Below are 13,710 nucleotides of genomic sequence, written 5' to 3'. Positions count from 1 at the left end.
ATTAGGCCCTTATCGGAGGCATTGCTTGCAAATATATTTTCCCATTGAGATGGTTGTCTCTTTACCTTGTTGACGATTTCTTTTGCTGAGCAGAAGCTTTTTAGTTTGATGTAGTCCCATTCATTTATTTTTGCTTTTACTTTCCTTTCCTTTGAAGTCAAATTCATAAAATCCTCTGTAAGACCAAGGTCCTTGAGTTTAGTTCCTATGTTTTCTTCTATGCATTTTATTGTTTCAGGTCTTATATTCAGGTCCTTTGATTATGTCTCCTTTTATTTTATTCCATCATTTGTCTTTCATCCTTGACTGTCCCCTGGGTCATTGTCAGTACTCAGTTCACATTACTACTTTGAGGTGTTTCAGTCAAATCTGCCCGCATTCTATTTACACTTTTTTCTTCATGTATGTTAAAATCATTTGAGTACTGTTAAGTTTCACTAATCTGAATGCTGCTCTTACACTTTAAGGTGACTTTCTTTTCTCCACACTAATCCATTCCACATGGGTTTCACTGTTTCACGCAGGGCTACCTTAACTCCAGGACTTTAACAGGCACTTATGTGCAACTCTCCTATGCTATTTAGGGGCTCATGTGTTTTATTAAATAACTACTTGCCGCCAACATTCCTCTCCAAATCTTTTCATTTAAATTTGTAGAGGCAAACATTGTTTATTATTTGTCATATAGGTTATCATTATTTCACTTCAAAAATTACCATTTACAAGATAGTTATACATAAACACTTAATCTTTTGTGTTTACTTATGGCAAAGAAAGAGAAAAATGGAGTGAAAGGATAATTAAAACAGAATTCAAAAATTGTTCCAAAATTAGAGCCATCATCTATGATTGTTCTTTTACAAGCTATTTCTATTTTCATATTTGCATTTCTAGATGAATTTTAATAGTTTTTTTTTCAAATTTCCTGCAAACCATTCAAAAAGTCATCGTTTTCCTTCGGATTTTCTCAAATATATAGATGTTTTGAATATATGGTGACATTGGTTAACAAAATCCAATAAGTTTCAGCTGTGCATTTTAACAGTAAGGCATATATATATTTACACTGTGTGTTCACCTCCCATAGTTGAATATATAGATTAATTAATCGAAGGAGAACTGACATCTTTGTAATATTGAATTTTTATACAAGCAAATGCTATTTCTTTCCATTTGTTCATGACTTCATTTAGGTTTCACAGAAACTATTAAAAAATTTATTCCTGGAGATTGATAAAGTTGTTATTGTAAATTAGATTTTTTTTTTAGATTTCAAACAGAATGTTATTTTTAAAGGGATGTTATTAATTTGTGTTTATGTATATAAACAGACACTGAAATTCCTTTTTCTTTCTAAACAATTTTCAGTAGCTTCTCTTGAAAACATATCCATTTATTAAATCTTTACTATATGTATTTCTGAAATAGCCCTACCAAAAATACATGCAAAAAGAGTGTGTGTGTGTGTGTGTGTGTGTGTGTGTGTGTGCGCGCGCGTGCACGCGCACACACATGCATGCACGCATGCTATATTTGTAGTGGAACAGGGTATGTCAGATTATGGTAATCTGTAAGAAAAAATTTTATGGTACTAAAGAAGAAATTAACTCCATTGCACAGATGCAAAAGGCTCTGAAGTGAGCCAGTAACAAAATCTTAAATACAGGCCTCTTTAGGTTTTATATTATCTCATGGAAATTTTAAAGAATGTCTGTATATATCATAAAATTTTCAGAATTAAAATTTTACAGCAGTACTCATGCTGAAGAGTTAATATAAAATTTGTAATTTGCCACATTTGCCGTCTAGGCAATTGAATGTTTGAAGGAGTACTATGGACTAGAAATAATAAAATATCTAATTTCTTGTGTAAGGCTCAATTTTGTTGATAATATATCATAATTAATATAACCAATCTCCTACTGATCATGATTTGTGATCATTCTACTCTTTCATTAGAATTAATTTTAACAGCAATTCTGTGTTGTCAAATTGGCCTTAATTGAGTTTGTGTAAATTTACCTTCTTTTATCCAAACTCCCCTGAATAACAGTGTTATCATATTTCTTGACTTTTGTCAATCTGAATGCTGAAGATATTAATTTATATTTCACTTACCATTAGTGAGGTTTAAACATGTTTTTATATATCTTATATATTAAGGAAAATTAATATATAATTTAATCTATTAAGGAAAATTTTCCTTTTTCATATTTTAAATATTTTTGTTAAAGAATGGGTTATGAATGAATGACTAAATGTCTAAAGGAAGTAATGAAAAAATTACTTCCCAAGGATAAGCACTTTGTGTCATTCATTTTTAAATTTTATTGCAGTATAATTTATATACAGCAAAAAGCACAAACAAGTCAATGAGTTTTGACAAGTGCATATATTAGTGTGACTTACACCCCTGAAAAGATATAGAACATTTCTGTTACCCACAAAGATCTCTTAGGCCATTTCCATTTAATTCCCAAACCCCTAAAAGGCCACCACTATTCACATTTCCATCACCATAGACTAGTTTCGCCTTTTCTAGAACTTCATGAAACTGAGAGCATGTAAATACTTCTTGGCACTGGTATCTCTTGCTCAGCATCGTGTTTTAGGATACATCCATATTGTTACTAATCTTTTCCTTTTTATGTTGCAGAGTATTATTTCATTGTATGGATAGCTTTTGTTTATCTTTTCTTCTTCTAGACCTATGAGTTTATTCCAGTTTTAGGGTTTTGTCACTAAAGCTTCTAGAGACACGCTTGCTTATATAAGTCTTTTTATTTTTTATTTTTTTGGACTTAAGTTTTTATTTCTCTTGCTTGGGAGTTGAATTGATGTATCATGGTTTGATATATGTATACATATATATATATATTTTTTTTTAATTGCCAAAAACTTTATCAAAGAGAATGTATCATTTTACAAAGTATGAGATTTCTGATTCTCCATATTTTTGCCTATATTTATCATTGTCAGTGTCTGTCATTTTAGTCATTCTGTTGATTAGGTAGTTATCCCTCCTTGTGGTTTAAATTTGCTGACTAATGATGTTGAGCTCTTTTTGCGTGCTTATTGGCCACAGGTATGACTTATTGGTGGACGTGTCCATTTACACATGACACCCGTATTTTTAACAGGTTGCTTTTCTTCTTTGTATATTATGGATATAAGTCCTTTATCAAATACATGCTTTGCAAACATAATATCTTAGTCTAAGGCTTATCCTTTCACTTCCTTAACAATAACTTTTGAAGAGCAGAAACTTTCAATTTTGATGAAATCAAAGTTGTCATTTAAAAAAAATCACTAGTGCAGTTTGTGTTTTACCTGAGAAATATATCCCTAATTCAAGGAATGGATAGTCTAACTCATGTTTTATTCTAAAAGTTTTTTAATCTTAGCACCTTGCTCTGTTTTATTACCCATCTTGAATTTTTGTATATGATGCAATGTAGAAGGTCAAGGTTCTTTTTATTCCCACATGGATATCCAGTTTCTCCAGAACTGATACTTTCCACATTGAATTACTTTGACACTTTTTCCAAGTCAGTTGATTCTGTGTGTGGGGGCCTATTTTGTGACTTCTTTATATCAATTGATCTAAATACCTACGCTTAGTCTAATGCCACGTTTTTCTTGAAAATTGTAGCTTTAGATTTTAACCGGGATAGTGTCGAACGTGAGAACACTGGCATCTTAACAAAACTGGACTGTGACATGGTCTATCTCCTACTTTACTTCAGTCACTAATTTTTCTCAGCAATGTTTTCATTGTTTTTTCAATGTACAGATTTTACACATACTTTATTAAATTTATACTTAAGTATTTTATTTTAATAGGAGCTCCATGTAGAACTAAGAATACATGTGCATTAGATCATTCAATACCGGTATTAGTTTCTAGGACTGCTGTAAAAAATTACCACACGGTGGGGAGCCTGAAAAACCAAAAATTTATTCTTTCACAATTTTGAAAAGTAGAAGTTCAGAATTAAGGTATTGTCAGGGCCACACTTCCATCAAAGACTGTACAATACTTCTTTGCCTCTTCCAGCTTTTGGTGGCTCCTGGCTGTCCTTGGCTTGTGACAGCGTAACTCTGCAGTTCCTACCTCTGTCTTTACATGGCCGTCTTTCTATGTGCCTCCATTTCTTCTTCTTTCTTGTCTCTCTTAAGGACAACCACATTAATGCAGACTGGTCTCATCTTGGGATCCTTACCTTTATTATAGCTGCAAACACCCTCATGTCAAATAAGGTCACATTCTGAAGTTCTAGGTAGATATATCTCTTTTTAGGGTCATGTTCCACTCACTGCAATATCATACCATAGGTCACTTAGCCTCTGTTTAATTTTTTCTTCATTCTCTTCTTCTATTTAGATTATTTCTATTGCTTATCTTTAAGTTTAGTAATCTCTTCTTGTGAATTTAACAGTGTGCTTTTTAAGTCCATCCAGGAATATCTCATTTCAGATATAGTCAGATCTAGAATTTCATTTTGATTTTTTTATATATTTCATTTTTCTCTTTATATCCACCATTTGTTCTTTCCTTATGTTGTTCTTTTCTCTTAAATTCTTAAACCCATTTTTAATAGCTATTTTAAAGTTCTCGCTTGCTAAGTCCAACAACCGTGTCGGCTATACAGTTATTTTTATTGACTTTTTCCTCAAGTTATGGTCACATTTCCTGCTTCTTTATATATCAAATTGATTATGTGCTGTATGTTGTACTTGCTACATTGCTAAGAGTCTAGATTATGCTTTCTTCATTGAGAGAGTTGAATTTTGTTGTGGCAGACAACTTATTTATAATTTATCTTACTCCTATTAAGACTTGGCTCTAAGCTTTCTTAAGTCAGGTCTAGCTACAGTGTCCATTATTCTAGGGTTAGGGTAGCTCTATCCTTAAAGAAGAGCCTTTCTTAAGTCTCAGATGAATGCCCTGTGAGTTTATTAAATTTCCTTCATTTTGGCAGAACTCCATTGTCTCTCAACACTATGCAACTTTCAGAATCTTTAATATGCTTATAATATCCTAGTAGTTGTCTGCCCGTCACTATTAGGTATTTATACAAATAAAGTTTCAAATTCAACTAAAGACTCAAGTGGAACCCTATGCATGTTTTTGAGCTCCTTTGCTGTTCAGGTGCCTCCTCCCTGGTACCCTGCCTCACAAAGTCTAGTTGTTTCAAAGACTCTAAACTCCAATCTTTGCTTCTTGAACATGACAACACTGCTGTTCACTGTTTGGACTCAACTTCCCTGTGGCACAGTTGAAAAGGTTCCCACAAGCAGAAATCTGAGGAAGTGGGAAGATCATCTTGTATGTTTCCCTTCCCTCAAGGATCACAGTCCTGGGTTGTCTATTTGCCCAATAGCTGCATGGTTACTTTATTCATTTGTCTAATTTTATCATTTTTTATGGTATGAGAATAAATCCAATGCCCATTATTATCACGACTGAAATTGGAATTTCCCTCTGTCATTCACTTACGTTTCTCTGATACACATTTAATAAATTAATTGATAAACTCACAGCACATTTCTATTTTTATCCCTCCCAGTGGTATTTATAATATCATTAATATCATTAATTACAAAATAATAAATATAGAAATTAAAAATTAAAATGAAAGTTCTTTTTATAAGTGTGATAACATATTCACACATACTATTAAACACTGAAGAATTCATATTGTATGGTCTTAGTTTAGTGAATGAGAAATTTTTGAATTATTGTGTATTCTTTTAGCAATCAGTGGTTGCTCAGAAGATGCATGTGCTCTGGCACATACTACTATAATGAGTTTTTTTAAAGCCAAAATAGGTCCAAGAAGCCAGTGATGTGGTTTTCATCCCCTTAAAATAAAACAAATGGACATGTTCCTTTGAGCATCTTATAAAGGTATATAACTAAATAACAGTCAATAATAACTATGCATTTTATATATTTTTATCTTAATCATAATATATTTTTTTCTATTTAGCTAGCAAGCAAGTCCTTTTAATTCATCCTTCACCCAAGAAAGAGCAAGAATTGTACAATAAAAAGAAATCTACCCAGCTTTCTCTGAAATCCTTTAAGGGTAGACCTGGAAGTGCAATAATAGACATTGGTCAGCCTATTGTGGAAGAGGAAACTATTAATGTGACCACTCTGGAAGAAAATGCTAGTACACCACAGCAGGTATATTTACATTTAAAAGAATTATTCACTATTACTACTCCTAAAAATCTAACATAAATTACAATAATTCTTTTCCTAAAATTGTCAATGTATAATGCTTTCTATATGCAATGCCATGAATTCATAACCAGAATTGAAGAATTGGACATTATTGAACAGTTTTTCTGTGCCAAGATTTTTAAATACGTGGCAAATCTAATCTGTACACTAACCCTATAATGTAGATGTAATTATCTTATGTTACATATGAGTTATAAAAGGCTATCTAACTTTGAAAAGTCACACATGATAAAAACTGATTTGTATGTCTTAAAGAAATAAAAAGAATGCATATAATTTAAAGCAACAGAAAAAAAAAACATGACATATCCATTAGAAAATAAATAAAAAATTAATCAAATAAAATGCCAGAAATAAATCCTCATAAGGAAGCAATTACAATAAATACAAATTGATTACTAATCAATTAAAAAGATAAAATTTTAAAGATAACAGGGTCCAACATAAAAGTAAAAGGAAGAATAAAACAAGTAAATATGGCCCAAAATATGGCCATAACAAACAGATAAACGCCTAACTGCCCAGACTCAATAAATAAAGAGCAAAACTATTAGAACTAAAAAGAAAAATAAGTTAATAATTAACTGTTTACTTTAACACATACTGATAGAAACTGATGGATCAAGCTGAAAAATAAAATATGATAGAATTTGAAAATTTTAGTTATAAACTTAATCCTTTAGATATCTGTATAGAACATTTCACCTAATAAATAGAAAACATTTTTTCATAGCTCACACAGGAAATCTCATAAAAACCAAATTGTATTATATAGATCTGAACAAAATGCAGTAATACAGAAATTAATAAATAGCCTAAAATCTCATAAGTGTGGAAACAAAATAAAACCTACTAAATAATCCTCTAGTTAAGAAGAACATCAAAAAATTTATTAAATATAAAGGACTCAAAACAATAAAAAACTATAAACCAATTTGTAAGCCACATCTAGAGTAGCATTCAGTGGAATGTTGACTTTTAAATTAATTCATGAGGAAGCATGAATGACAAAAAGAAATATGAGCTAAGCAAAAGAATAAATCAAAGAAAAAAGAAGAAAAAAGTTAATAACAATGAGGAACAAAATTTAGGAAGTTGATAAGCCCTAAGATTTTTAAGAATAAAAAAGTAGACATGTCTTTTATAAGACCAATCAAGAAAGGAAATATAAATAAGTCAAATATAAAACAAATAAATTGAGTTGCAGTATAACTCCAAACAATAGGGTTTTGTTTTTTTTTTAATTAATTAGTGTTATTATTAAAAACTCTATGCTAGCGAACTTAAAACTTAGATAAAAAAACATAATAAGTTCTGGGGGTAAGGAAAGGAATGGCAAAGTTGCCTCACTATGCAATAGAAAATAAAGATAATAATAATAATGAGAAGAAGAAGGAGAAGAAGTAAAACTAAATTGATAAAGTTGCACCTTTCCAAAAAGCCATAGGCCCATTTGGCTTTACAGGAAAGCTCTAACAGACTTGCAAGGAATAAACTATTCTAGGAAATAGAAAAACAGTATAAACTTTCCAATCTTTTCTCAGTGATTAATGTAATCCTAACTCCAAAACTGATGAGAAACAAAAGTAAAATAAATATATTTTATTTATAAATATGGGTACAAAAATTATAAATACTAGAATATGTAATGGCAGGTATTGGTGGGGATGTGAGGATAAACTTTTATAGACTGGTGTTACAGAGTTTTAGAGAATATGTGATAGTGTTTAATTAAATTATGATTGTATGATTCAGAAAAATATGAGTTTATTATATGCCTAAAATAATAAATTCTTAGGCACATATGTTTATTCTTATTGATTTTGCTTAAACACTGCATTTTATTTCACAGGTTTATAAGTATATTATACAGTGTTTAGTATTGTATAACAGTTGGCCTCTCACCGAAAGTCAACTGATGTTTGTTCAAGTGCTAAAAGACTTAGAAAAAAATGATAACAAAGGTATGTCACTCAAAATATTATTTATTCATTTTATATTTTATATAAATATTTAGTAGTAAATTTGTCATGTAATCATTAAAACATTATTGCTTATGATATGTATTTATATCTATGACATTTTCTGTTTTGTTATTAGATTACGTGTTTCAAAATCTTTATTAGCTTGGTTTATAAGAACCAAAAGTATATTATTGTTTAAGCCTAGATTAAACACATTTTGGTTAGTTAGTAAAAATTACTTGATGATTACCTGAGAAATTTATAGAATACACATTCTTAAATGCACATGGACCATTCATATTTGTTAAACTTGGAAGCAATTTTACTAAATTCCATTGGAGACTTTGTTCATGGAGAAAACCTGTTTCTGAATAATGTTCTAAGGTGGTACATAAACACGCAGTGACAAAGGAGGAAATATTTGCAATAGTATATAAGCTTTTCAGGAAAAAATACCACGATGCTATTAGAATTTTGTATTGCTGCACTACGACAATACTATTAGAATGGTGAATGAGTTGCTTTCTTCCCAACTCTCAAAAGTAAACTTCTAATGTCTAAAAAGGTGCAGAATACCTTAAAATACCATTAAGTGTAGTCAAATGAATATTTTCAACTTTCTGTGAATATTTACTTTAATAATTAGAAATTTGTTTTCAGTATATGTAAATTGTGTGAATTATGTAAAATTATGTAAATTGGGGATAGTAACAAAAGAAGAAATGACACTTTGAAATGGGGCAGGGGTATAAAATAGTTTGCACAATGAACCTCTGCCTTGGAAGTAGAAAAATAATTTATGGTAGAACCAATTTCAGATCATTGTGTCTTTGATAAATGTCCTTATTTAGGGAACTACTTATATTTCTTTAGTAAACACAAAAGTTTGTATAAATGATTTTATTATGTTTTTCCTTAAGATCTATTAAGTTTCTCAACTTCAAGTTATTCAAAACAGATGGATTTCCAGTAAACAAGCCACTATAACAAAGCATCATAGTTAATACATTTAGGTATATTATTGAATAAAGGTTAAAATCCTAGAGGGAAACAAAAGAAAAATATTAATATCTGAAATAAACACAGTAGTATAATTCATGAAATAGAATAGTGTAAAAACATAGAGTTGGATAATGGTATAAAATTAATAATATGAATTGAGCTTTTAAAAGAAAGTTAGTATTAAATGGAGAAATACAGCATAGCAACTAAATTCCCCAAGGTTTGGCTACCTGAACTTGGATAATTTGTCACCTGTAAAGTTAGAATAATAATCCCTATTTTTTTAAGTTGTGAAAGTTCAAGATTTTATATACATATGTATATATGTATGTATATATAATAGTTCCTAGAACCTAGTAGCACTCCATAAAAAGTATTATCATTATTACATATTTTAACTAGAAAATAAGTCTTCAGGAATAATTATATGTCTTTTTTTTGACATCACATTTGACAATTTTATGCATGAATGATCAGCTACTAAAATTAAATTAAACCTTGCATTGCATAATACATTTGTTGCTAAAAGCAGCAAGCAAAGAAATTCAGAATCAAATTTTATTTAAAATCAACTGGAATAATTTTCTATTGGAAAGAATATTTTGACCAGTCTCTTTGAAAGTTAACTAGCTTTTGAATTTGGAATAATCAGTCTCTAATATGTTTATAAATGTAAATTTTTAGGTAGCTGATTTTTTTTAAATTAAAACATATCAATATGCAAACTTCTATGAGCCAACTGTATTTATAACTAAGAACATACAAGCTTTAATTTTAAGAGTATATTTTAGAAAAATTAAGTTGTTAATTTCTTCTAATTATAACAGCTTATTTTTCAATTATAAATACTTTGTATCAAGAAGAAATTGGTCAAGTATTTTTGTTCATTAGTATACTGGTGACCTTATTTAAAATTTTATGTATATCCCAAAGTCAATAGAAATGTTGCTCCATTTATTCATTTAAATTCAACAGTTAATTTCTATGAAAAGTAAAATATATAATTTAAATTTCTAAAAAAATTTACATCTTTACAATCTATGATAAAAAGTAAGACCTGAAATACAGCTATGTACAACTTAGGATATTTTTGTTATAAATATGAGTTTTTAGAAAGCTCAGCCTCTGGTTAATATGAAGCAACAGTGCCATCTTTAGTTACATTTCAAAACCTAAGTTTTAGTAAAAATTGCTTACGGGAATAGAAATTGGAGAGTCTTGAGCTGGTAGTACTAATCTATTTTCAAAAACACATATAAACTTGTTTATCATTCTCAATTCAAGGTCTTTGAAGAAACAAAATGATTATATAACACACACAGAAATATATATATTATATATATATTATAATATATATATAATCATTTTGTTTCTTCAACACACACATACATACACACACAGAAATATATATATTATATATATATTATAATATATATATAATCATTTTGTTTCTTCAACACACACATACATACACACACAGAAATATATATATTATATATATATTATAATATATATATAATCATTTTGTTTCTTCAACACACACATACATACACACACAGAAATATATATATTATATATATATTATAATATATATATAATCATTTTGTTTCTTCAACACACACATACATACACACACAGAAATATATACATATATATACAGAAATACATATATTTACCAAATATAATTGTAGTAGATAAATGTATATTTTGTCCTTAACAAGTATTCTAGTTTAGAAGTTATATTTATAAATCCAAACTAGTTTTTAGTTCCTAGATATATAAATCTAAGCACTGAATTTTAATAATAAAATCAAAATGACCTTTCTGTAATATTTATATTTTAATATTCACCAAAGATTTATATCTACTGTATTCTGAATATGTATAAGATAATGTAAGAAGATACCTAAAGGCATAATGCTAAAGATCTCTTCAAGTTCATTTTATCAATAGATCCTCCCTGAGCATTTCCTCTCTGTAAGAGTTTACCCCAATGCTCATTTCCTCTACAGATTTTCTAATTACATGAATATACAGTGTGGGGGTCACATTTTTCATAATTTTTGAGTCAGTAAGTTATTTATTCTTGCATCTTACTGATATATATGCTCCCAACATATGCAGATCCCCTATAAAGCTTTACATACTAAAGTTAAACCAACTGATAAGGAGTACATACGGATTTCAGAGTTATATTAGGTGAAATCAGAAATTTAAAATGAAGTATATAATGACATTCTGGCCTCTGGAGAATGTGTAATTTATGGGAGAAAAGGTTACCATACTGGATGCCATTGGAGAACATGGAAACTTGAATATTCAACTATGGTAATTCGAATGGAACCAATATACTTAAACGTATGACTCAGACACTGAGACCTATGTGTAATAAGAGAGCTCCAGAAATACCTAATGGAGCAGCTTGAGATTCCATTGCACATATTTGTTAACATCTTAAAAAACAAGGGTGTAGTATACTAGGTATGATCCTATTTTTAATGATCTATTATTGATTATTTTAATCAGTACACCTGTGGGCATGGTGTTAGTTTCTCAATTACACAAAGAAAATTTAAACTCAAAGAATGTAATAAACTTGCCAAAATTAACCTATCTAGTCACTGATCCAGGATTCACCTCCAAGTCATTTGGTGATTTGACCAAAAGATTTTCCCTAGAACACTTCTCAGCAGCTGGGATTGGTGGCAGAAAGGCAAGCTGCCCCTTTCTAAAATCATGGTGCTACAGTGCTTTGCAGTCATGAAAGATAATCTGCCCCTAATTTAAAAGTAGCTAATAACCGGTACCAAGTAAACTATAAGATCTGGATTCTTTACAATTAGTATTTTACTTTGCTAATGGGGTGACTTACAAGACTCCCATTTTGAAACAGACTGACATATCCTTTGAACTTGTATTTGAATGCTAATTCAACTCTTAACAGTTGAGAGAACCTGAGCAAATTACATAACCTCTCTGAATCTGCCCTACGAGACACTTTGAGAATTAAAAGAGAAGGAAACATAGTAGAGATTCAAAAATATTATTTGTTCTCCTGCTACTTGAATATTTGGTTGTCAGAAAGAATTAACAGAACATAAAGCAAAACCTTCATGTTGGTAAAAGGTAATTATACCCTCTTAATGTACAGCAGTGGTTTTGTAAGTGTAGTCCTTAAGCAGCCTCGGCACCACCTGGGAACTTGTTAGAGTGCAAATTTGGAGGCTCAGACCTACCAAATCCGAAATGTTAGGAGTGGTACCCAGAAATCTCTTTTTCAACAATTCCTTCAGGTATTTCTGATGCAGACTAAAGTTAGAGATCCTAAGTAAGTAAAATTAAGTTGAAGACCAATCCTGTGAAGGAACGTTCAGCTGTATTGAATTCTAAGTCATTGGTATTCTTCCTTTTAGCCCATCCTTTTGCAATACTTGCTTCTAACAAAAGGGAGAATTGTATACATTTCTTAAAGCAGCATTTCTCAAAATGGTCCTCAAACCACTTGAATCAGAACCACTTGAGATAGTTTTTAAAGCCATGTATTCCTGGGCCCATATCAGACCAAAGAGTTGGAATCTCTGGAGTTTAGGTTTCAAGAACTACATTTTATAGGCCCCCTGGGTGATTTATACTTTCACTGAAATTATGAATCATTGCATTAAAGGAAGCATAGCATTACTGGTAAGAGAGTTATCTGGCAGCACGAGGTGAAAAGAATGACTTCTACCCCAGTTTTTGCGAGGCTCTTTTGTCTAGCACTGACCACAAAAGGAGCACTAAATTATGGTTAACTCCTAACTTTGCTAGCATTGAGATTTCTGGGACCTGAATTTTACTAGGGTAAGAATCTTAGGTGGTGGCTGTGGCCACTGAGATTGGTCATAGCCCAGTTATCTGATATTGGACTTAGGATGATGGGCTGGTGCTGTACCATCTGTAAGTGACAGAGGCAGCATGAAGAGACTGGAGGGAAACAGTGCTGAAATACTTGGGCCCCCATTCCTGTACAAGCAGTGTTTCTTCAACCTTCAAGTTTGGTTGACAAAGGATACCAAAAAAATAAGGAGAAAATGTATTTTCTGAAGCCTCTCTTACCTTTTATCCTGAGTTTCTGATAAAACGTGATTTTTCTGTGTGGCTTCCTATAAAAATCTGTGGTTTCATTTCTTTTTCTTCTCATGATTCAGTTTCTATGGCTCATAATTCCTACCCTTATGTCTCATTCTTTCTCTCATTTCTAATAACCTTATATTTCTGCTGTGGTCTCTCCTCTCTTTTTTGTTTTGTTTTGTTTGTTTGCTTGCTTTCCTGTTCACAAGTTAAATCAGTCCTTTTTTTTTTTATTTGCTCTACTCATCATGCTCAAGAGCTGAGCTACTTAGAGTGGAATCCCACCCACATCCACAGAGCTTCCTATAATTCATGCTTTTGCTACAAAGTCTCCAGGCAACTGTGAGAGACCTGGGCTACTGAACTCTACGTTCTCAGATG

At 30.7% G+C, this 13,710-nt stretch overlaps 1 protein-coding gene across 1 annotated transcript in view; it reads left to right on the top strand.

Annotated features, from left to right (window-relative positions):
* The window catches only part of ADGB (androglobin), a 139,700-nt gene that overhangs the window by 98,688 nt on the left and 27,302 nt on the right, over positions 1–13,710 (top strand). The window contains 2 exon segments of the mRNA XM_006915339.2: positions 5,994–6,193; positions 8,106–8,217. Coding sequence (XP_006915401.1) covers positions 5,994–6,193; positions 8,106–8,217 — 312 coding nt within the window.

This window comes from Pteropus alecto, unplaced genomic scaffold (assembly GCF_000325575.1).
Source record: "Pteropus alecto unplaced genomic scaffold, ASM32557v1 scaffold185, whole genome shotgun sequence".
Taxonomy (NCBI): Eukaryota; Metazoa; Chordata; class Mammalia; order Chiroptera; family Pteropodidae; genus Pteropus; species Pteropus alecto.
The sequence above is the reverse complement of the archived record's forward strand: the minus strand, read 5'-3'. Positions and strand labels throughout refer to the sequence as shown.